Source organism: Carassius carassius, chromosome 44 (assembly GCF_963082965.1).
Source record: "Carassius carassius chromosome 44, fCarCar2.1, whole genome shotgun sequence".
NCBI classification, from domain to species: Eukaryota; Metazoa; Chordata; class Actinopteri; order Cypriniformes; family Cyprinidae; genus Carassius; species Carassius carassius.
In genome coordinates this window covers 1,351,060-1,377,747 of record NC_081798.1, presented here as the reverse complement: position 1 = coordinate 1,377,747, position 26,688 = coordinate 1,351,060, and the positions used below count along the sequence as shown (strand labels likewise).

Here is a 26,688-nt window from a genome sequence, read left to right as displayed (position 1 = left end):
GCAACAGCACAGCAATGCACTACAAACATATGCAACAGCACAGCAATGCACTACAAACATATGCAACAGCACAGCAATGCACTACAAACATATGCAACAGCACAGCAATGCACTACAAACATATGCAACAGCACAGCAACACACTACAAACATATGCAACAGCACAGCAACATACTACAAACATATGCAACAGCACAGCAACATACTACAAACATATGCAACAGCACAGCAACATACTACAAACATATGCAACAGCACAGCAACATGCTACAAACATATGCAACAGCACAGCAATGCACTACAAACATATGCAACAGCACAGCGACGTACTACAAACATATGCAACAGCACAGCAACGTACTACAAACATATGCAACAGCACAGCAATGCACTACAAACATATGCAACAGCACAGCAATGCACTACAAACATATGCAACAGCACAGCAATGCACTACAAACATATGCAACAGCACAGCAATGCACTACAAACATATGCAACAGCACAGCAACACACTACAAACATACGCAACACACTCATACACTTGAAAAACCAAAGCAACACTTGGGACACCACAGCAACCATAAAGCAACACTCTGACAACATGCTTTGCAAGCATAAAAAACAATGCCTTTAATTATAGAATTATTATTTTATAGAACTATAATATTAATGTTAAGTTTCATAAAACACATAAAACACAATGTACAGGAATGATCTTTAAGTTACTTTAAAATATAGACTTTTAAATTAAGATTAATGTATAATAGTAGATTATACTATAAATTAAACCAAATAATTTTTCATATTATTAATATTAATGAATAGTGTTTTCATAATTGTTTGAGTGTTTTCAGAAGTTAATTTCACCCCAAAAAACACATAAAAAATACATTATTATAATAAATGATTATTACATAATTAAAGTAAATAATATAAACTAAAATTATCAAATCAAATCGAACTATGCCGAAATATAAGTAATAATAATAAATTATTTTCATTTTGCCTTATTTCCTTAATATTTTATTCAAAAGTTTAAGTATAAAGGTACAAAATATTACAAAGGCAAACACCTACGTATATAGCAACTGCCTAGCAACACCCTGACAACAGGCTTTGTATAGATAAGCACAAAAACCAATGCATTTATTAATGTAATCACTTACAGAATCGCTTATATTTTGGTTTAATATTTATGTTGTTAAGTTCCAGACGGTTACATTGCGACCTGAAATGACCTGTTTTACTGTACACTGACCTTAATACAGTATGGGTGCAGTTATATTAGATTAGCAGATCTGCAGAATTCTGTAATATGATTGACCGATGCTTCTATAATGACTCTGATACAACTCACATCACGTCATACCTTTCACAATCTAATTAAGATTATCAATTACCATCAGAGACCGTCATAACCTTAACTCGGAGCTTCAGATTTCAGATGTCAAAAAAGTACTTCAGTTAAACAATGCATTTGTTTTTATTATTATAAGAAAGCACAGTAAATGACCAAAAAGAAACTGGAGTGAACATCATTTAAGTATTTTACAGAAAAATGAGTCAGTGTCATTTTCAGTCTTTCCGAGAAACCCAATTTGAGTTTGACCACCAGTTTGATCACCATTGGGTGTATCCTACGAGAGTGAGTGACGCAGGTCAGATGCTGAGAGTCTTCAGTAACGTGAATAATCAGGTGTATAAAAGCGGCTGTCAGGAGACAGAGAGAGACAGACAGACGAGAACTGAGCCGAGGAAACTATTCTTCATCCATACAGGTGCCAGAGATCATCCGACCGTGAGTTTTCAGATTCTTTAGTCTTATTTGTGTAGAAACTACATGGGATATCTGAACTTTTATAAATGCGTTTCTTAATCATTATATATTATATAATGTTAGAAAAGTACAAAGTTTCAAACTTTGTGCATTTCAAATGTATGTGCATTTGTTAAAATAAAATGTTTTTGAGTTTTAAATTTACTAGGGAACTACATGGAATAGTTTAACTTTTATAAATGCATTTCAAAATTTTTGCATTTATTAAAATATACTATTTTTGAGCTTCTGTAAATTGGGAAACTAAATGGGATATATTTTTACTTTTATAAATGCATTTCATATTCATTATATACTTTCAATACTTTTTTACCTTTCATTTACATTTTACAAATGCATTTGTTAATCATTATATAATTTATATTATATAGAAAATTGCAGTTTTAAAAACATTTATGGGTAGTTGAGTGCTTTATTTACAAATCTTTAATGTTAAATGTATGAGCATTTATGAAAAGTTTTTTTGTGCTTCTGTTAACTGGGAAAGTACATGGGGTATTTGAACAATTTATAAATGCATTTTTATTGATTATATAAAACATATTATAAAAAATAAAAATAAAAATAGTTGGTTACTTCATTTACAAATTTCACTTTTCAAATGTATATGCATTTATTAAAGTAAAATGTTGATTGGGAAACTAGATATGTACACTTATGAATGCATTTGTTAATCATTAATATAAACTGAAAAAAAAACTTAAGATAACAATAATCACAGCACCTAAGATGAATTTTCCATTTTATATTTCATGTAATTTTAATGTAAAATCTCAAAAGAAAAGACAAATCAATCTGAATATTCAGTCTAATGCAGATGTTTGTTCTGACCTGGTTTAAATGTCCGCAGAAAGACATGATTTCACTGAGCAGCTGTCAGACGCTCCTCCTGATGGCCGTCTGTGGCGTCTTCTGCTGCAGGACTCTTGCACTGCCTGCCATCTCTGAATATCCTGGCATCAGGTGAGACATAAAACACTTTATTAATGTACAGGTATTATCGCTTATTTAATTAAGATGAATGCATAGTTTTCATAATTCTAGATTTGAAATTAAAAAGATTTTGTATTATCGTTTTCAAAATGTACTTACATTTTTTTGTTTGTATATTCATTTAATTTCATTCCAAAATCTCATGAAAAAAAAATAATAATGTCACAATGCAAAACTAACCCGAAATGATAAAGCAATATATATTTCTATAATTTAAATGAAAAATGTTTTATGTCATCCTTGGTTTGTTTTCTGCATTATTGTAGTTAATTCAGTGTAACTTCACAATTTACACACACACATACATACTGTATATTGGTTGGTAAACAGTCTTCCTTTTTTAAATAGAATTTTTATTCCTAAAATTCATACGTAAATGAATTGAATTTTTATTTGCATGAAGGACACATTTAGGATTTTGCATCTTAATTCTTTCCAGACCAGGTGCTCTGGATGAAGACGGAGAGGACGACTGGACGAGAGACCCGTCACTACAGGATCTGGAGGCGTATAAACTCCTGTATGAACTCGCAAACACCGTCGAGAGGTTCGTCAAAGCAACACCATGACATTAGCAACGGCTTCCATTTACTCTCTTGTAAAAATATTATAGATCCATTTCCAGAGGAAAGACTACAGCTGTAAAAGTGATGATGAGGAAGATCTTTTGTGGAGACAAACAGCTTTAAGTTTACGAGAAAGCACTGAAGACCATCTTACAATAAAATAAAAAGTGTTTTTAATCTGTATTCCTTTTAGACCATCCAGACATGCTGACGGACTATTCACGAGCGGATACAGCAAACTGCTCGGCCAGCTGTCTGCTAAAGAATATCTGGAGTCTTTACTTGCAAAGAGAGTCAGGTAAACAGCCATACAGTAGATGGCTTAAGTAAAGTACTGTACTGTTTTTATTATACATAAAATAATCTAAAAGAATCTAAGCAATATGTCTAAAGAAATTATGTTCTTGAAGTAGACATTACAAAAATTGAGGTTCTACTTCCTATGAGATTTTATGTAGGCGTTGCACCAAAAATAGTCACCGGGTGACACCCAAACTCCACTGAACATATAATCCTTTCTCCATTTTTATAAATTTATATCACAATATTACAGTTATCACAAAATAACCTTGAGACTCAAAATAACCTTGAGACCTTTCCAACAATATGTTTTGTCAAGTTTAGGAAAGGTTTTGATTAAGAAATATTGTAGTCAATTTTGTAATATGACGCTTGACACTGCCCACTAGTGGGAGGAGCCTACAAAAAGGATTTAAAGTACCATTTTCTTGGTAATGCAATTTTAAATTTCAAAACGATTTCATATGATGAATTCTGAGTGTTTAAGCTATCGAATTATACCTATTTTATGAAGAGTACTAAAATATGTGATAGGGAAATCAAAGCCACATATCTAAATAAATTATGTTTCAAAATTGAAGTTGTTATTACAAAAATTAAGGCTCCTGTGCAATTTTGTTTAGGAGCTATACCAACCCAAACTCCACAAAAAAACATAAAAAAAACAAAAAGGCCTTTCCAATGATACATGCTTTGTCAAGAAAACAAAAACAAAAAACAAAGGCTGTGATTAATTAATATATATATATATATATATATATATATATATATATATATATATATATATATATATATATATATATATATATATATATATATATATATTACACGTCTAAATAAATTATGCTCCAAATTTGAGGTTAATATTACAAAAATTGAGGCTCCTTTGAGATTTTGTTCAGGCGAAATACCAAAAATAGCCACCAGGTGAAACTCATTCACCAGGTGAATGCATTTTCCAGACATATTTATACATTTTGTCACAATATTAATTTTCTCATAAAATAACCACCAAACATGTAACCTTGAGACTCCGACTCTTCTAACGATATGTAGTTGGACAAGATTAGAAACATTCTTGATTAGTATTGTAGTACATTTTGTAATATGACACTTGGCACCGCCCACTAGGGGGAGGAGCCTGCTCAAAGGATTTAATGTACCATTTCCATGGAAGCACAATGTCTGTTTCAAAATGGTTTATATATGACAGCTAACAGGTTAAAAAAGTCTGGATTGCTAACTGAATGTGCTAAGCATCTTGAGGTAATGCGATATCTGTTGTGACGCTGATTTAATTAAGCTTCTAATAATGAGGCAGCAGGAGGTGAGTGTACAGCTTGGGTCATTTTTCTGTCTGTCTGCTGTAGTGATGAGCTGGATGTGGAGCAGATGCCTGTGAAGCGTCACTCAGATGCTGTCTTCACAGACAACTACAGCCGCTACCGCAAACAGATGGCAGCCAAGAAATACCTCAACTCCGTTCTGTCAGGAAAAAAGAGGTACAGCTTGAAAAGAAGTCGAGCTCCACTATTACTAGTGCGATAAAACAGCACAATAGTCACATAGAATCACACTGAAGGATCCAGAATATCACAGAGACTACAAGCAAACACCCGGAAAACCTTAGCAATCCGACGCTCATACGCTGACATTGACCGTGCGTACACAACACGCCTCTCTCTAAAGACAGCAAGCGATCGTAAATTCTCTTTTGCATCTTTTTGCGCTTGAATGGTCGAACACACACACAATTATGCCTAAAAATGTCCATCATGTGGAGTATTCACAAAAACACAGTTGGGTATCTATTAAAAAAAACTGAAAATGAAAAATGTTTGTCTGTCAGTATATTGGATCTGTGCAGTCAGTCTTAAAGTGACAGCAGCCTAATTTATCATTATGTCATTAACGTTAATCAAACAACAAAAGACAAAGACAAAGTCTTGACTGAATCACTTTTGGATCATTAATTAGATTATATCTGATTCATACAGTGAAGGCAATTCAGTGTTTTAGTTATAAAAATAAAACAAAAAACATTCTTATACTGTGGTATAAGATTTTGGTCATATCACCCACAACTAATTTAGAAAACATAAAAAATAAAATCCCCCCTCTTTTGCAATGTGACTGCTTATAATCTTTCTTTATAGAAAATATTATCTATTTTGATCTGTATTAGGTGATGCACTCCTGTTCAAACGCTGCCTGTGCTCTTCGACATGTAAGTGCGTATATGTCTTTTTTAAGTGTATGGCTTTTAAAATTAAGAATTATGGCTTAATAATCAATTTGATGTCTCTGATTCATCTCTTCAATGTCAAATCTGATGTAATGCAGCTGTTTTCCTTGTATTGTGTAGGTGATGTGGACGCACAGCTTCAAGATTTCGCCATCATTATATATTCAAGCTTACACAATCTATTACAGCTGAAATTGAGTTAACAGCAGTGAACACAACACAAACTGAACGAGCGTGTCAGTGAATGAATCAGTGTGAATGACACGCCTGTTTGTTGTTGGCTGACTAATATTGTTATGTCTAGAGGAATCTATTTTGACTGCAGTCATTCTTGATAATTGAAATTAAACTAATTAAAATGATCATGTTTGTTTTGTGCACTGCTGTCATTCCTTCTGGTTAACTTTATTCTGTGGTCAGTTTCACGATGTCATCAAATCACCAGAAAAATATCTGGCCGATGTGATTCTTTAAATCCATTTATAATATGAAAGCTTGATTGTGTCACAGGATTAATAATAATAATAATAATAATAATTACTTTTAAATTAATTATTCTGACTTTTTTGGTGCAATTCCTTGTCAACACATTGTGAGATACACAGTAAACTCAGAAAAAGTCAGGATTGCAAGATGAAAAACATTGTTAGTATTTTTATTATTGACAAAAACTATAAACTGATGCTAAAATTGATAGTGCAGACATTTTTGTAACTTGTAATATACTTTAAACCCGCAATTCTGATGAAAAATAAAAATAAAAAAATGAGACAAATAATCACGGTTGTAATTTTATATATTTTTTTCCCAAGTTTCCATAAATTTTTCTAGGTTCAATTATGAACAGTTTCCACCCTAAGCTTGCTTTATTTGTTTATTTATTTTTACACATAACCAAACATGCAAGGGGTCAACAAGTTTACCAAATAAGCCAGGCTTATTTCAGTAAGTCTGATTTATTTTGAACTGATTCAACTGACAATAAGATTATTCAGATTATTCTGAAATAAACCTGGCTTATTTGGTAAACTTGTATTATGAAACAGGCCCCAGGCGTGTGTGTACAAATAAATAAATAGTAAATAAAAAGTGCAGAAAAGCATAGTTCATATTGCTTTCAAGCTTTTATGTTTAAATTTTGTTTCAATTACTTTTTAATATCAGTCTTAAATTGTACAAACATAGGTATTACTGTATTATTATTAATATTACTATTCAACCATGACTGCAGTATCACCATCTATCCAACAGAAGGCGGCAAATCACCAAATATCTGGAAGAGCATCACGCCACACTATTCATTATACAGTATATGGGCTTCACAGTAAGCACATTTGGCAATATCCTGTTTGCACAAAACTGGGAATAAAAACAATTTTTCAATACAAAAAACTGGGTTTTAACACCAAACCAACAACTTCCTCCAGTAAGGAAAGGATGAGTGGTACAAAATGCCACACTTCCTGTTGTGTCACACGTCTTTGCAGAGTAATCAGGAATCTAGTGCATGCAATCATTTTCACCGACTGAATACCCAAAACACCCTAGCAGCTGCCAGAAATAAATACTGTCAGTAGAGGTTTTGAAGCAGTGTCTGATGCTTTATTTGGGTTTGGGTCAGTCCTACAGACAAGCAGCTGAAGGTGAGTCTGTGAACCTAACGGTGAGTGGACAGAAAGCAGGACGCTGACCTTTGACCCTGCAGTGATTATGCCCTTCTGCTGCTGATAGTGGTCAGCTCTCACTCATTGAGAGCAGTCCTGCAGATAAGAGCCCTGACGCTCTTTGAACTTCTGCTGTGGAGAACAGATTTCAGCTGTTGCAGGTAGGGCTGCTTTGACTTTATACGCTCTCTATTAATGTGCATTTTGTGTTTTGAGTGTGTTGACAGATAGTCAGGAAACAGATTTTATTGATAGGTCGATGACTGACACATTACCAATCAACACTAGTGAAATAAGTAATCTTTGTCTCCTTAAACTGATTTTCTTTTTCTCTTGACATAAAACGTGTCATCCACTGATGTCAAATAAAACATATAAATACTATTATATTTTCTACTCTCTATATTTTTATTCTTTAATAAATTAATAGTATATATATATATATATATATATATATATGTTAGTTTAACATTACATAATATTTTAAATATATATATATATATATATATATATATATATATATACTTAAATAGATATATTTTTTTAAACATATGATCATTTATGATGCTGAATATCAAATGACAGATAAATTAACTATTTTTACAATGTAAAGTAGAAAGGATTTTTTTTAAAAATAAGTAAATTAATTTAAGATTTATTAAATATTTATAATTATTTTAAGTGACTGGCATTTTTTTCCTTTTTGAAGAAAACATAATATGCATAATGATAATTGTAATATTAATTATTATTATTATTATTAATTGCTTTGCTATCTAAATAATGATATTTATTGTCATCTTTATTACATGTGATCAGGTTTAAAATGATACACAATTGTTAGTTACAAATTTAAATAAAAAAATGTTAAGCAGACAAGAATAAATAAATAAAAAAAATTACTTTTTAATGCCATCTCAATAGATATTCATTATGAAAGCATAATATTTAATATTAACGTTTACTATTATGATTATAAATGATCACATTAATTTTGGTCCATTATGAAAGTAACACCATTTATTCTTATTATCATTAATTGCTTTGCTACATGAATAATCACATTTATTTTCACCTTTGCTCTGTGTGATTGTTAAGCTTAAAATACTACACATCTTTCATGTTATTGAGCCAAAAAATATTAATACTATTATGGGTTTATAATTGCTATTAATGATCATTTCATCATAATATTCCACAACAGCACAGACAGAATGAAAGTGTAATCAATACTGTTAATTTGGCATAAATGATTAATGGATATGAGTGATAATCACACCCCTTATGGGTGTTTAATGAATCTCCAAACTTTCCGTCTGACAAACAGCATTGCATCACAGACAGAAGGGTATTGATTTATTAGCTTTGCTTTTCAGGTGAAACTGTTCCTTTTCCTCATTGTGACATTCTGTGTTGATCTATCAGTCATTTAGTAAAGCTGTTCAAGGCTGATTCAAACATCTCATGTCTTAGTAAATAACACTTTTAAGGTATTTCAGCAAGTTCAAACTCTTTCTGTGGCTGTTCACTGTCACCGAACAGATCGAGGCTGGTTTGTGTTTTCACTCAGACAGCTAGTATTTGGTTTCTTTGAGATAGCAGGCAAAGATTTGACACCATCGTGACATATACCTTCAAAACATTGCATTAATAGTGAATCTGCACTTTAAGAGAGGGCAGACTGCTGGAGTTTCTCAGTTCAGCTCAGTAAAGGTGAGAGCTGAGCGTTTATTGATCGACTGTCTTTTGTAAATGGAGGGTGAAGTAGATATGTTGCTCATGTTTCACTAACATACTTTTGTACTCTTGTGTCAATGTGTCGTGTAAAATCCTGCAACATGACACATCAGTACAATAACAAAAATCAAGAGAATGATTTTTTCCTAAAGCTGCTTTGTCTCGAGACAAACATTACACACACAAAAAAAAATAAAAAAAATAATAATAATAATTGCATAAATAACAATTGAGATTTTAATTTTTTTTCATTGTGTCGTTATTTTCTTGATATTTTTGTATATATAAAACATTTAATGAAATGAAATCAAATACATTCTTAATTAAATCATATACAAAAATGGGTGGGTAATGTGATTTACTGTCATTAAATAACACATTAAACAAATTATATATAATAAATAAAACTGATTCAGACTGAAACCAAAAGACATTTAGTAAATATATGTCTCAAATATATGTCTGGCTCGGCTCGGTGTTCATCTTCAGTTCTCTCTTCACAGCAGTTCAGTCAGTGTACTGTTTGAGTAAATGAATTACTCCGGGATATTGGTTTGTTTGAACTCAGAGGGAGTGTCAGCCACATTAAACAAGTTAACCGCTTAAGTCATTTGTGGATTAATGCATATTAGAGATGTGAACCGTTTAAAACGATTCAGTTCGATTTGGTGAACTGCTTCGAGAAGATCCGGTTACATCGATTGATTCGTTCGTGAACCGGATATCACAAACTGCTTTGTTTTGAACTCTCTCACAACAGACACGGAAGAGAAGACAATGCTGAATAAAGTCATAGTTTTTGCTATTTTTGGACCAAAATGTATTTTCGATGCTTCAGAACATTCTAACTGACCCTCTGATGTCACATGGACTACTTTGATGATGTTTTTCTTACCTTTCTGGACATGGACAGTAGACCGTACACACAGCTTCAATGGAGGGACTGAGAGCTCTCGGACTAAATCTAAAATATCTTAAACTGTGTTCAGAAGATGAACGGAGGTCTTACAGGTTTGGAACGACATTAGGGTGAATTATTAATGACATAATTTTGCTATTTGGGTGAACTATCCCTTTAAGTCACTGGGGTATATTTGTAGCAATAGAAAATTATCAGTTTTTCTTTTATGCCAAAAATCATTAGGGTATTAAGTAAAGATCATGTTCCATGAAGATATTTTGTACATTTCCTACCGTAAATATATCAAAACGTAATTTTGGATTAGTAATATGCATTGCTAAGAATTCATTTGAACAACTTTAAAGATGATTTTCTCAAAATTTAGATTTTTTTGCTCCCTCAGATTCCAGAATTTTAAATAGTTGTATCTCACAAATATTGTCCTCCGAACAAACCACACATCAATGGAGAGATGATTTATTCAGCTTTCAGATGATGAATAAATCTCAGTTTCGACAAATCGACCCTTATTACACACACACACACACACACACACACACACACAACGGGGTCTCAAATCACTTTACTGAGCTTAAATCACCACCACCACCATCATCATCATCATCATCATCATTTTAATAGTTAATCAGTGTACATTAATGGTTTGAGTGATGTGTGTGACATCACTTAACTAATTAATATAGAATTAAAACTATATAAAGAGACTAAATAGTTAGATTTTTTGTGTATAAATAAATAATACTGGAAACTACTTGTTTGGCAGGGAACGAAAACATTAGCTGACTCCTGAAAATGAATAAATAATACATTCTATCATCAAATTACATGGCAGGTTTTCAGTTTTCAAAATGCTGAAAACATGCCATATTTACAGATTATGAATGGGACCAACTACAATATTATTAATTCAACTGAGAGTAATGTGACGCATGCCCATTTATAATTTTATAATGATAAATTATTGTAAAATGTCAATATTGGCAATATCCCAAATTTACTGGAATGCTCTCCACATACACAGCAATTCTACGCGATCTAAAGTAGTCGCACAGTATCTGTATTGATGCCTATTTTGGATATTTTTATTATTAAAAATATATATTTCTGTACAATACATTACTAGCACTAGAGGGCAGCATGAGTACAACATGAGTTCAGATTCACACACAGTTTCATCACAGCTTCAGTTTCAGCCCTATGGAATGATATTGCGGACATTATTCAAAAGGCATTGCAAATTGTATTTGCAATTGCATTTTCAATTTGTGGACGCATAAAATGTGACATAATCCAAACGCAAATGCAAATCGCGCATTACCGTTTTCATTTTCGATTAAGTGAACGCACAGTGTCTGCCAAATTTAAAATGGAAATGCAAAGTCCGTTTGCAATTGTGTTTTCCATATCTTACGAGCTATGAGCCTGTCATATTTAAATAGCAATATTAATTACCACATTTGCCTTTTCACTCTCTCTGCACTGTGCATGTAAACTGCCAAAACTCAAATGGAATCGCAATACCTTTTGCATTTGAATTTCCAACGTCTACATGGAAACCTGTCAATCAAGTGACAGGGGTGGGGCCATTTTATTGGGCGTGTTTGCATTGGGAAGTGACGATCGTACTAAAATGTACCATGTTTTTACTAGGGTAAATATGAGTTAACGATAGTGTTTATAATTAAGCCACAGTAGCCACAAATGTACAGTTGTCTGAGACGTTATGAAATGTTCTTTAATATCATGAACCATAAAATGTTCAGTGTAGCTTGGTAGCTGAGTGGTTAGTGACCGTCATCTCTAACGCATACCATCTTTTAGCGCGTGTTCAAAACCCGGGCCAACACAGACGTTCTTTATTTTTTTGTTTATCCTACTAACTTCAGCCGCTGATTTCGGACTTGCATCAGTAGTTCAGACTTTGTGCATTCGACTCAGGAGTGTGATGTCTGCGAGGACGCAGGTCCGGTAATTCTGCAAACAGCAGCGTACTTGATAACATGTCAGCTCGCCTTGACTACTGCAATTTTCCTCACTGTATGATCGCCCGTTTGGCGGCTGAAGTTAGTAGGATAAACAAAAAAATAAAGAACGTCTGTGTTGGCCCGGGTTTCGAACACGCGCTAAAAGACGGTATGCCATTAGAGATGACAGTCACTAACCACTGAGCTACCAAGCTACACTGAATCAGCACCAGATCTGTGACCATCTTAACTTGTGGCCTGTGTTTACCTATTATGAAAATAAACAATAGCAGAACACTGACTACATTTTATGGTTCATGATATTAAAGAACATTCATAACGTCTCAGACAACTGTACATTTGTGGCTACTGTGGCTTAATTATAAACACTATCGTTAACTTATATTTACCCTAGTAAAAACATGGTACATTTTAGTACGATCTTCACTTCCCAATGCAAACACGCCCAATAAAATGGCCCCACCCCTGTCACTTGATTGACAGGTTTCCATGTAGACGTTGGAAATTCAAATGCAAAAGGTATTGCGATTCCATTTGAGTTTTGGCAGTTTACATGCACAGTGCAGAGAGAGTGAAAAGGCAAATGTGGTAACTAATATTGCTATTTAAATATGACAGGCTCATAGCTCGTAAGATATGGAAAACACAATTGCAAACGGACTTTGCATTTCCATTTTAAATTTGGCAGACACTGTGCGTTCACTTAATCGAAAATGAAAACGGTAATGCGCGATTTGCATTTGCGTTTGGATTATGTCACATTTTATGCGTCCACAAATTGAAAACGCAATTGCAAATACAATTTGCAATGCCTTTTGAATAATGTCCGCAATATCATTCCATATTCAGCTGTTCACCTTTCAATCATGCAAACACTTATTATTGCCGTCTGAACTGTTTTAAAGGCAGCCTTCTGCTGTTGTTTAATTCGTATTACGAAAGTTAATTGCAATCAAAGATCACCTGAGGATAAAACAATCACATCTGGACCCAACATCCCAGCAAACACATTAACATTGTGGCAATGTCTGTGCATTAGAACACTTACTCAAACTGCTTGAGTAGCTCCTCAGAAATTAACAAGGGAAGATGCGGAAATAATTACGCAAATGTCTTACCTCTGATTAAAAATGTCGTAGAATCCATCTCAACCATCACTCAAAATCACCAATGCTTTTTTAATTAATTAATTTGATTGACCAAAAAAAAAAAAAAAAAACTGCGGTATTTATGACGTCATTCCTGTTGAAGACAGATTGACTCATGGGATTTGTAGTCTCTGACAACTGCGTCTTATGTGCTGTTGTAGTTGTCATTATATTATAAATATTTGTAATTATTATTATTTTCAATCATTATTAATTGAAGATAAATATATCCGTTCTTTTTTAAAAGAATATTCATTTGTCATATTCAATAAAAATTATGTAATGGAAAAAATATTGAAAACATAATAATGATAACAATAATGAGAAGTGTTAATATTAATAAGTGACCCAAATATAAGTTGTAAATGACTAATTATAAGTACATAATATGTGTGTGTACTTTGTATAATTATTATGTATATATAAATAAACACACATGCATGTATATGTTTAAGAAAAAATATAGCATGTTTAAATATTAAATATATTTATATATAATAAATATAATTTTCAAAATATATACTGGTTTCAAAATATAAACTGTACTGTATGTTTGTGTCTTTATATATACATAATAAATATACACAGTACACACACATATATTATATAAACAAAAACTTTTAATTTGGATTTGATTAAATCATTTGACATAGGCTATATATACACACACACACACATACATATAATTATTATACAAATAAAAATATAAAAAATATATTTTTTAAAGCACTGCTATAATATTGATATATTTTATGAACATTGTGTAAATATGTTATGTTAATATGTACACATCATATCTCTCTGACTGCATGGAAAGCAGTGTTTTCTGCAGGGTGTGTCTGACTCTGTGCTGCTTTTCTGTGATTTACTTGTTTTCCATGGATGAATTTGCCAAGTTGTATTTCTGTTTGTCAGCTCTTATCTGCAGAAGTTTCTGTGGGGAAATCACTGGATGGTTTTCATCATACATAACTTACCCATAACTTATACGATATGTGCTGCTGGCCAAAAAGTGCTGTCGTTTCACATGTTAATATCAGCGGAGCAGGCCGTATATCAGGTCTCAGAGAGGAGTGTGTGCTGGGAAGATGATGGTGTTTGCTGGTACTGCAGAAGATCAGCGGTGGAGAGAGTCGATGTGTGTGTGTGTGTGTGTGTGTGTGTGGGCTGAGAAACGAACATGTTTCATGCAGAGACCTCAGCTGAACTCGTGGCCTCTGGAGAAAAGGCCCACTTCCCATTTCTGCAGAGTCTCGTGATCAGTTTGTGGGCTTCAGCATTTTTAAGATGCACAGGTTTCAGTCCTGAGGACTCGTATATACAGTAAATATGCTCAAATGCTTCAACAGTGCAGCAAAACAATGCTCATAACCAAAGTTTCCATGCTTCATTTTCATTTCACAATACAAAATCCCATTCTGTTATTGTAACAAATATACAATATTAATATAAATATTAAATATAAAATAAAAAATGTTTATTTGATAATGAATTAATAATATTTTTTACAAGTTTTTATTTGTTCCTATTTTGTAATTGTTTTTATTAAAATATTAAATTATAACATCATTACATAAATTAAAAAAATAAGAGAAAAATGTTTCTTTATAAATAAAGTGTGAATTGCATAATAAATATATTGTATTAATGACAAAATTGTAAACATTTATATTATAAAATTTATATCATATCACAAATAATGAAAGTATTAATTATCAATCAATCAATCAATCAATATATATATATATATATTAGGGGTGTAACGATACGCATATTCGTATTGAACCGTTCGGTACGAGGCTTTCGGTTCGGTACGCACTATGGACCGAACGGTTCGTTGGACTAATTAATTATATTTGGAAAATAAAACAAATTGTGAAATATAATGATATGCGTTCAACAAGGTAGCCCAATAACCCAAACGACGTAACAGGCAACGCCCCTGACACCCCCGAAGATGAAAAAAACACCAACTTATATGTTAATGTTAGGCTACTCAGTCAGGCGCTCGCTCACTCAGTAATACACGCTGAAGGCTCGTTGCAAAATGGCCAATGCGTTTAAAAGACCAGAAATAGAAGATCCTCCAATAACCAACAGGTCTGGTGTTTGGGTGCACTTTGCATTCCCTGTAAGCTATAATGGTGATGGCAAGAGAGTGGTGGATAAAAAAAACAACGATATGTCGCATCTAGGGTACACCAGCGGGAATACAAAAAAAAAAAAAAAACACCAGCGGTAATACTTGAAACATGTCAACTCATTTACGCCGACATCACCTTAGTGTGTCAGTATCTGGGAAAAGACGGAAAAATGGAGAAACATACATGCAACAAACTATTTAGACAGACATTTCCAACGGATTCAAACAGGGCAAAAGACATCACCACGGCGATTGGTAGGCTACATTTACGTTATAGCCGCGGATATGAGACCTTACTATTTACCATTGATTCTATCATCACCATTATAGCTTACAGGGAATCCAAAGTGCACCCAAACACCAGACCTGTTGGTTATTGGAGGATCTTCTATTTCTGGTCTGTTAAACGCATTAGCCATTTTGCAACGAGCCTTCAGCGCTTACTGAGTGAGCGAGCGCCTTACTCTGTAGTGGAAAACGTAGGTTTTAAGAACATGCTTAATGTAATTGAGCCCCGTTACAATATTCCTTCACGAGCCCATTTCAGACAGACCGTAATTCCTGCTTTGTTCCAAAAAACATGAGCCCTATAGAGAACCTATTGAGTAAAAACACACTCAATATAAAGAGTTATAGAGTTCCATATAAAAAGTTACATCTTTGTATTTGTTCATAACTAATATAACATTTTCATTTTTTTTATAAGGAGCTGTTTTTGTTTTATACAGTATGCTGCCAAGAAAACATCATAGAAGATGGGTAAAGAATAGCTCCATCATTGTTCAATGTAAAAAAAAAAAACATACTTTGTTAGTTTTAATAAATAAAACATTTTTTAAAAATCAAGGAAATTTATCTGCCAATTTTTTCTTTTTGCTGTATCTAAAACGTACCGAACCGTACCAATACACCAGTGTATTGTACCGAACCGAACCGTGAATTTTGTGAACCGTTACACCCCTAATATATATATATATATATATCGCCATTGTTGAGAATTTTCCCACTGAATTTCAATGGTTTGTGTTGTTCTTCAGACGTTGTGTTTTCTGTCTGTTGATGGTGCAGAGACTCAGATAAGCAGCATTATCAGTGTAAAAACCCTGCAGCCCCTCATTGCATATGCATGAAGAGAGCGTGGTCATATAAGCTCAGGGCGGGGCCTCTGACATAGGGCTCTATCGGGTCTCCTGCAGCTGTTTAAAGCAGAACTGCATTAGTGTTCAACAAGTGTTGTTTTTGAAAGTTAGTAAGTATTTCACTTCACTTTTTTATTTGAATTATTTGCTGTGATTGTGAAACTTTTATGTCTCATTTGGTTACTGTGGATTTAAACTTATGAAATGCTATGAAAGTTTACAATATTGCATGATATATGGTATGTATACATTTTATATTTTATTTTATGTAACTATAACTATAAAGTACAATGAGGTTCTCTATTTCAAATGTTTCAGTTAACTGCTAGTATATATATTTATATATATGTTTGTTTACATGTTTGGTTTAAACTTAATAATCATAAACTTCACTTAGAAATAACTTTAATTCTTGCATTATGTATGGTATTTATACATTTTTCTATATATTTTAAATTTTTGGTAATTATAAAAAATATGCATGCTTTTAATACTAGGCCACAACTTGTGTAAATAATATATTTATGTAATAGTACAAAACTTTTTTCATGATACATTTTAATATTATTTATTTATTTTCATGTCTATTTTAGATTTAAACTTATAAATAACTGTTTGTATTCTTGCATTATATATGGCATTACTTTTTGTAATTATATTATGATTCCTGTATCTACATTACATTAAATTTGAGGTATTCTTCACTTTTTCTATTGTACTCTTTAAAATAAAAATGCTTAAAAGGTTTTTCACTGCGATTCCAGAAAAGAACCATTTTTGGTTCCACACAGAGCCATTCGCAGTGGTGGACGAAGTACACAAATCAAGTACTTGAGTAAAAGTACAGATACGAATAATAAAATATTACTCCAGTAAAAGTAAAAGTACTCCTTTTTCAATTTTACTCAAGTGAAACTACAAAAGTTCTCAATTTTTTATGTACTTAATAAAAAAAGTACTGAAAGATCGATGTTTGCAATTTTATATAGGCTACTTAAATAAATTTTATATAAGCACATATTTTTTTTATAATCCTTCTGCTCAAAATACCTGGGATTTTTTCCATAATAACCACTATATGGAGTCAAGATATATTTTTGTTGTTGATATGGACTACGCTGACGAGAGTGATGTTCACTGTGAAGCTCACACTGTGATGTACCTGAGAGAAAACAGAGATGACCATCTGATTTTCACCAGTAAGAAAAAAGTATTTTAAAGTTTGTTGTTTTACAAAACATCACAGTTATATATGAAATGATAATAAGGCCTGAAGTTAGTAAGAACATTTTAAGGAAAATATAATTATATTTTCATAATGATTTTTTCCTTCTCAAACCTTGTCTGTGGTGCGAAGAGACCCCTGGCCAAACGGGGTGCATCTCTTCCCACTTGGATAATTACTGTAGTATCTGTAACATCACATCCTTTCTTTTCTCCCCAGATGTAATCTATCTATCTATCTATCTATCTATATATATATATATATATATATATATATATATATATAGGTGGTTGAATAAAAAATATTTGGACATTATTTATAAAAAATTACCTCAAGTTAGCACCAGCAAGCTTGTTAGCTAGACAGTTAGCATCAGCTAACATTATTTACTTATTTTCAGTACGGTTATGAATAAACATTCATGTCTGTCTACTCGTCTAGTTAATCCAAACAATATAACGTTACTGTTGATAAACAATATAAAAACAGACGTCACATAGGACATGGTAGCATAAAACTGTTAACATCACGGCAGCGGGGAATTTGAACATTCATGAGTTATTTTATTTAATCTGTGTTAGTTTAATGGTTAATCTTTTGCATCGTCTGCACTCGAGCATTTCAGTGGGCTTAAATAGATCACTCTTTACAGCGGATTTAGTTCCCAAACAACTGACAATTTTGACCTAAATGTGATTTTCAGTTACAATAATTAATCCTTAATTTCGACATTAAAACTTACTTTTAGCAACATCAGACGCACGCGCGCTCACAAGATCTCCCGGTTCTTACTTCTGGAGACTCGCACTAAACGGTTCATTTGAATCAGTGAGTGGTCGACTCCAGAACAGCTGCAGTCGGATCATTCTAATTCGTAAACGAATCGTTTGGTGCGATTTGCGATCCGATTTAAAAGTTTATTTTGAAAAGACTCAGTTCGTTCATGATGAATCAGACACCGCTTCTGCGTGTCGGAGCACGTGATATATTATAGGGAGTAACGATATGTTTTATGAAATGTAGTGAAGTTAAAAGTACGATTTTATGCTTTGGAATGTAGTGAAGTAAAAGCAAAAGTTACTCAAAATAAAACTACGCCAGTAAAGTACAGATACTTGAAAAATGTACTTAAGTAACGAAGTAAAGCTACTTCGTTACTGTCCACCACTGGCATTCAGTCAAAACAGGTCACTTTCTTACCTAGAATCTAGAATCTGAAGAACCTTCTTTCGCCACAAAGAACATTTTGTGAAACAGAAAGGTTCTTCAGATGTTAAAGGGTCTTAACTAAACGGTTCTTCTATGGCATCGTGAAGCACATTTACTTTTAAGAGTGTATTTATGTAGTTATTTATTTCGTTTACTATTATTTTTCCCGTCATGTGCCTGAACAAGTCCGTGTTGCTTCCAGGAGCTTGAACATTACAATCGCTGCTGATTACAGTGAATCTCACAGATATGGACCCCCAGGTGCCCAAAGACAAGTGAGTTGAAAGCTTGAATATCTCTCTCTTCTATCAGCCGCTCAGATTCAGATAACAAGAGCACAGAATGTTTCTTCTGCTGTAAAACAAGACCAAACACTAAATCTCTATCTAGAGTCACGTCAGATGTGAAGAGACATATCTAAGCCAAAGCATATGGCTCTAAATACTAAAAACAGATGCTGATATCACAAATACCTTGGTATTCTTTTAGAAAACTGTCTTTGTTCTGGTGCATCTAAGAAACCCAGAAACCTGCTTCAACAGCAGTCAAACATTCCTCTTCTCGTGACAGATATAATGGCGTGTGGTTGATTTTCTTCATGCTGGGTTTGGGGACGCTTCTGCCGTGGAATTTCTTCATGACAGCCACTATGGTAAGCACTTTATGACTTGCGTCACATATTTTGTGTAAAGTCATACATCTGGGTTGGTTTTAGCCATAGAAATGCAGTCCAGAAATGCTGACAAATGATTGCAAAACCCCAAAAGCAAAAACTACATCCTCATGCAACAGAAGGTCTGTACCTCTCAAGTGTTTTTTCATCTGCTTATCTCACAGTATTTCACCAGTCGTCTAGCAGATCCTCTAAGTGAGGGGAATTTCTCTGTCAACGCGACTGAAGAAGACTCGCGGAGCGTCTTACAGGCCAAGTTTAATAATGTGATGACGCTGTGTGCGATGGTTCCTCTGCTGGTCTTCACCTGCCTCAACTCAGTGCTTCACCAGAGGTCTGTTTCTCAAAAGAAACAAAATAAGAAATTAGTATTTAGTCATTTACATTGTCATTTTGCAGACGCTTTAGTATGCATAAAAAGTGAAGCCTTTTTTAGGACAGTTTTTTTACTTGAATACATGTATTTATTTGATTAATTTTTGAATTAATTAATTTTTATAAATTTTTATTAAATGTAAATATTTTGTTTGAATAAAGATTTATTTATAATATATATTTGTATATATTTTATATATTATTATATGTTTAATATATATTTTTAGATACCAAAAAATAAACATAGTAAATCAATACATATATTTACATGAATATTTTATTCATTTAAATAGATAAACATTTATTTAATTACAAATTTTTATTTTATTGATATAAATAGTACATTTGTTGATTAAATATAATTTACTTATTAATTGGAATTCATTTTCTATTTTTTTTTGAATGGATAATAAAAAAAATTTTTTTAAATAAGTATTTATATTTTTGTGCATATAGTTTTTACTTATTTATAAATAAGAAATCTAGTTTTTCTTATTATTATTATTATATGACTACTGTTTTTAATACATTTATTCAGTCATTTATTTTTGCACATTGATATTATTTGAATGGCAGTTAAACACAATTTACCTCCAAATTATATAAATAAAAATACAATTTAAAATAATAAAATAAAATAAAATAAAATAAAATAAAATAAAATAAAATAAAATAAAATAAAATAAAATAATGTTTGTATTCTTCCATTTAAGGAACATATAAATGTATATACTTTTCTTTTGGAATTAGGAGTAGATTATGAGGCAACCCTGTTTTTGCTCATTATGAGACTGTGATTGAATCTGCAGAATCCCTCAGAAGATCCGGATCGCAGGAAGTCTGACGGCCATTCTGCTGGTGTTCCTGCTTACTGCCATCCTGGTGAAAGTAGATTTGGATCCGCTGCCGTTCTTCATCATCACCATGATTAAAATCATCTGCATTAACTGTGAGACGCTACAACAAATGCATTACAACTTACAGAAGCAGAATGGGTTGTGAATGTGATTTGATGTGATGTATTTGTGCTGATCCCAGCATTCGGAGCGGTTCTTCAGGGAAGTCTGTTTGGGATGGCTGGACTCCTGCCAGCGTCCTACACCACACCCATCATGAGCGGACAGGGGCTCGCAGGAACCTTCGCTGCTTTCGCCATGATCTGTGCCATCGCCAGTGAGTCTGCAACTACAACACAATCACAGCACCACAAATCAGAAATCACTAATCTATGGTGCTTTCCATGCAAAAAAAACTACAAAAACAAACTCAAATCACACTTTTTAAATAGAATAATACATTTAAGCACCTAAAATACAAGCTTCGTTTTTTCTAGGGTAATTGTTTATATATTCATAAATGTAAGTGACTTAAAAAGACAAGAAATCTGTATTTTATACACACATATATATATATATATATATATATATATATATAAACTTCTGTGTAAATGTGTTTCCAGCAATAAAAAATAATTCATTTACATAGTTAAAATATAATTTAAATATATATTTATATTTTAACATCTATTTACTATACATCATTGAGTGTTAAAAAAGTGAAAGAATTTTGTTTAACTTACAACTAATTAATATATCATTTTATTTATTAGTATTATTTAAATCATATTTTTTAAACGAAGGGAATTCATTTTTTAAATAAATATTTTTATGCTTTAACATTTACGTATTTTCACCTAGAGTGTTACAAAAATTGAAAGTAGAAGATGTAGTTTATATATATATTGTGCTATTATATTGCTAAAACCACAATTACAATAAGACAATTCTAATATATTTATATATATATACCACCTTATTGTAATTTTGGTTGTAATGAAATTGATCAGAAACCAAAAAAAAAGTGAAAGTGATTCATATAAAGCTCATTTTCTCTCTCAGGTGGTTCTGCTATGCATGACAGTGCTTTTGGATACTTCATCACAGCGTGTTTCGTTATCTCTCTTGCAATTGCATCATATGCTGTTCTTCCTAGACTGGTAAGATCTGAGCGGCTGGAAAAACTGAAGACATTGATTTAAAGCTTTAAACATTAACAGTCTAATTCCTTTATTTTTCTCTAGGCGTTTTTTCAGTACTATCAGGAGAGTCAGCAGAGCAAACCATCTGAGGACGAGGAGAACAAGATGGACCTGTTGAAGAAAGGTGACATCATGCAAATTCAAATAAAACCAGATTGAATATCAGTCAAAACCCTGTTTTAAAGTTAAGCTGTCTGTAGATGAGGGGCTGAAGAGCGCTGGAGATGACGACAAACAAACACCGTCCATGCTGGCCATCTTTAAGAAGGTAAACGCACAATAAAATCAACAGCTGCACAGCAACAACACCCAGAACACATTGAAAACTGCATAGCATAGCTGCACTCCAGCAGCAGTCCACAAGCATTCACAGGATTGTGCTAGTGAGTTTAGCGCAGGTGAAAATGTGAGTTTTCTTGTATTTCTCTCTTCAGATCTGGGTTATGGCATTCTCTGTGTGCTTTGCCTTCACCATCACCATCGGCACGTTTCCTGCGGTCACCGTGGACGTTAAATCTACTATTGCTGAGGGCGGAAAGTGGGGTGAGAGTTCAATGAGTCTGAATCTTTAACATTCACAGTCTGATAATGAGTCTTTATTATGGAATAAATTAAAAAGAGGCGATTGTAACTTTTAATACTGTACCTCTGCATTTCTATAAATAAAAGTCAATTAAAAAAAGGTATTTTACTGTAATTGCAACATTTTATCCCACAATTCTGACTCTTTTTGCTTTTCAATATAGTTCAAGTTAACACCTCGCGATGCTTTCTTTGAGATTCTGAGTTTATATTTTAAAGGAAAAGAAAACTGAAATGTGAATTACCTTTTTTATTTTTGCCACTTTTTTCCCACCCACACAATTCTGACTTTTTACATTTTATTGTTTATATCTCACAATTCTGACAAATTCTGAGCAAAAAAATAAGAATTGTGAGATTTTGTATTTGTAATTTTTTCAACTACAAAAATAGAATGTTTTTCTATATCTTACATTCTGGAATGATAAACTCAGAATCCCGACTTATAATCTCAAATTAAAAATATGCAATCAAGATTTTTCTTTCTTAGAGTTTATATTTATTTTTGCCGGATTGTGAGTTTATGTTTTGCATTTCTGAGAGAAAAAAGTCAGAATTGTGAGAAACTCAAAAAAAAACCCAGGGAAAACCAATGCTGAATACAAATAACCACAGTGTGTTTTCAAGCATGAAAACAATCCAATCCAAAAGATATTTAGTCCATAATTAATCTGCTGCTGTTTATGCATGTACAAACTGTGAAGTTCATTTTAATATTAAAAGATTTCACTGTCTAAATATAAAGACATTTTGTTTGCTTCTTATAATAAAGCTCCTGTATAATGACTGGATTCTCTCTGTAGAGCTGTACTTCATCCCAGTGTCTTGTTTCCTGTTGTTTAACATGTTTGATTGGCTGGGTCGCAGCCTTACAGCAGTCTGGACGTGGGTAAGAAGCATTACACAACTTCATTATCAACACCACTTCTATTGTTTTCAAACTGCCAAAAAATCAAATATATTTTTATGAAACCTTTTGATTGCAAAGTGTTCAAGCACATTTTTTGCTATCATTGTGAAGTGTTTATGCATCTTACAGTATTTTTAGTATAAAGGACACTTGGTCTCATATTTTCGTAGGGTTCAAAGACTTGTTGATGGATTTATCTCTGGGGAGGATCGTACAAATATTATTATTTTGTGTCTGTTTTGCATTTATACATGGTTCTTTCAGAACAATAAATCATACAATCATGCATATATTCACAAAATATATGAGTCTTAGAATCAGCAGGTGGGAGGATTTACATAGAGTAATGAATACAGATGACTGGATGGATATTAGTTACTTTACTCCAATGCAGTCCATATTTATGCATGTGTTTAGTTTTTATTATCTGTCTCTGTCTCTCAGCCTGGTAAAGACAGTAAGCTGCTGCCGGGTCTGTTAGTGGCCCGTGTGATTTTCGTCCCTCTCTTCATGCTCTGTAATGTCCAGCCTCGCCACAATCTGCCCATCTACTTCTCACACGACGGCTGGTTCATCGGCTTCATGATCCTCTTTGCCTTTTCTAATGGATATCTGGCCAGTCTGTGCATGTGCTTCGGACCCAAGTGAGTAAAATACTGATAGAATATTATCCATGTTATTTGGACACATCAGGGTTATTATCATGAACTAAATGTAAAACCTTGGGAGAGAGAAAAAAAAACATGCTAAATAAATATATATATATATATATATATATATATATATATATATATATATATATATATATATATATATATATATATATATATATATATATATATATAACCTTCACATTTTTTATTTCAGCTAGTTGCCAAAAAAACATATCTGTTTTTTATAATTTTTTAAATTTGTGGAGTTTTCACCTCCACTTCATCAGCACTTACAAACACTAGAATGTGGTTTAATTCATGTCTATAATCTGAGGGTTTTTAATGCTTGTTCATGCATTATTCACCTGATTTTATTATTGCACTTTTTCTATTTGCATCTGCAGGTTTAAGTTACAAAACATATCTTCTATTTAAGATTTCTCCATCACTTCAGCAGCACTTACATACATCAAAACTTCATAGTTGTATTCCTTTCTAGATTCTGAAGGTTTTTACTGAGGAGTTTGTTTTTACTGTACATCATTTGTCTGATATATATTTAACATTTTATTACTAAAACATGGCGAATATGCATTTTTTTTTTTCTGGTTGATAATAGTACTTTCTGATTTATGGAGTGATCCCCTCTGTAAAAACTCTAAATAAAACACAAATTTTGAACCTGGCTTAGTAAAAAAAAAAAAAAAAAAAACAAAAGATCAGATTCCTTTTCTGGAAATACATGCAAAAGTGCTCCTTTAATTAGCTAATGCATCATTTGCAACTTGCAAAATAAACAATTGTCTTCATGTACTGTGATCAACTGGAGAAGTATTGTATGGTGATAGTAAGTTAGTTTAAATTAAAATCTGTCATGTCTTGCCTTATATATATATATTTATTTACAATTTTTATCTAATTAATAATAATAATAATTCATTACATTTATATAGCGCTTTTCTAGGCACTCAAAGCACTTTTACATAGTCAGGGTATCTCCTCATCCACCACCAGTGTGCAGCATCCACCTGGATGATGCGACGGCAGCCATATTGCGCCAGAACGCCCACCACACACCAGCTTACTGGAGGAGAGGAGACAGAGTGATGAAGCCAATCAGCAGATATGGGGATTGTTAGGAGGCCATGATGGTCAGAGGTCAATGGGTGAATTTAGCCAGGATGCCGAGGTCACACCTCTACTCTTTTCGAAAGACATCTTGGGATTTTTAATGACCACAGAGAGTCAGGACCTCGGTTTAACGTCTCATCCGAAGGACGGATTACATATTTTACACATTATGGAAAATATATGATTAATTTCCATGACTAGAAATCACACTTTTAAAATAAGACCTAAATGTGAATCCATGTTTAAAGATAAATTGTTGAGGGGTGAATTAAAATAAGAAATGTCTTGATATTACGTTGCTGTTAAAATCATGTGGCTGAGAAGCTCTGTGTTAAACACACACTCAGTGTCTGTTGTTTTTGTGGACAGGAAGGTGGACGCGAGCGAGGCGGAGACGGCTGGAGCCATCATGGCCTTCTTCCTGTCTCTGGGTCTGGCTCTCGGAGCGTCTCTGTCGTTTGTGTTTCGAGCGCTCGTCTGAAGTCTCGTGGACACACACCCAGCGCTCTGGACAGAGATGAGACTGAATGAGCCATAGACAGAACAAACTCAAAACATCATCATCAGGACCTGATCTTGAGCCCAAACTACACAGATTCACTCATGCTGGAGGCTTTAAATATTACCGTATTTTCCGGACTATAAGTCGCACTTTTTTCATAGTTTGGCTGGTCCTGCGACTTATAGTCAGGTGCGACTTATTTATCAAAATTAATTTGACATGAACCAAGAGAAAACATTACCGTCTCCAGCCGCCAGAGGGCGCTCTATGCTGCTCAGTGCTCTGTACTCTACACTGAAGACATAGAGCGCCCTCTCGCGGCTGTAGACGGTAATGTTTTCTCTTGGTTCTTGGTTCTAAATAAATGCGACTTATAGTTCAGTGCGACTAATATATGTTTTTTCCTCATCATGACGTATTTTTGGCCTGATGCGACTTATACTCAGGTGCGACTTATAGTCCGAAAAATACGGTATATTGTATTGCTCAAAAGTTTGGGCTCAGCAAGATTTTTTTTTTTAAAGAATTTAATACTTTTATTCAGCAAGGATGCATTAAATTGATCAAAAGTGACAGTGAACTTATTTATAATGATAAGAAAGATTTCAATTTTAAATAAATGCTGTTCTTTTAAACTCTCTATTCATCGAAGAAGAATGAAACATAAAATGCATCACGTTTCAACAATATTGATAATAATCAGAAATG

The 26,688-nt window shown here is 33.0% G+C and overlaps 2 protein-coding genes across 6 annotated transcripts; both read left to right on the top strand.

The window, feature by feature from the left end:
* Window positions 1-1,651: 1,651 nt before the first annotated feature.
* LOC132126519 (VIP peptides-like) lies at window positions 1,652-6,316 on the top strand. The gene is made up of 7 exons (XM_059537795.1): window positions 1,652-1,801; window positions 2,691-2,803; window positions 3,273-3,380; window positions 3,593-3,697; window positions 5,070-5,201; window positions 5,885-5,926; window positions 6,065-6,316. The coding sequence occupies exons 1-6, from the start codon at window positions 1,667-1,669 to the stop codon at window positions 5,886-5,888; spliced, it is 597 nt and encodes a 198-aa protein (XP_059393778.1). The 5' UTR covers window positions 1,652-1,666; the 3' UTR covers window positions 5,889-5,926; window positions 6,065-6,316.
* A 2,977-nt stretch (window positions 6,317-9,293) lies between these two features.
* Window positions 9,294-25,972, top strand: LOC132126275 (equilibrative nucleoside transporter 1-like). Of its 5 annotated transcripts, none has more exons than XM_059537437.1 (13): window positions 9,294-9,321; window positions 19,319-19,391; window positions 19,687-19,768; window positions 19,954-20,123; window positions 20,974-21,113; window positions 21,203-21,337; window positions 22,063-22,160; window positions 22,245-22,326; window positions 22,403-22,470; window positions 22,637-22,745; window positions 23,588-23,673; window positions 24,139-24,338; window positions 25,848-25,972. In XM_059537437.1, the coding sequence occupies exons 2-13, from the start codon at window positions 19,366-19,368 to the stop codon at window positions 25,957-25,959; spliced, it is 1,308 nt and encodes a 435-aa protein (XP_059393420.1). In that variant the 5' UTR covers window positions 9,294-9,321; window positions 19,319-19,365; the 3' UTR covers window positions 25,960-25,972. The 5 variants fall into 5 exon arrangements, with proteins under 5 accessions (XP_059393420.1, XP_059393419.1, XP_059393422.1 ...); XM_059537436.1 differs by lacking the exon at window positions 9,294-9,321 and adding an exon at window positions 16,570-16,788; XM_059537439.1 differs by lacking the exon at window positions 9,294-9,321 and adding an exon at window positions 16,570-16,792.
* The last annotated feature ends 716 nt before the right edge of the window (window positions 25,973-26,688 follow it).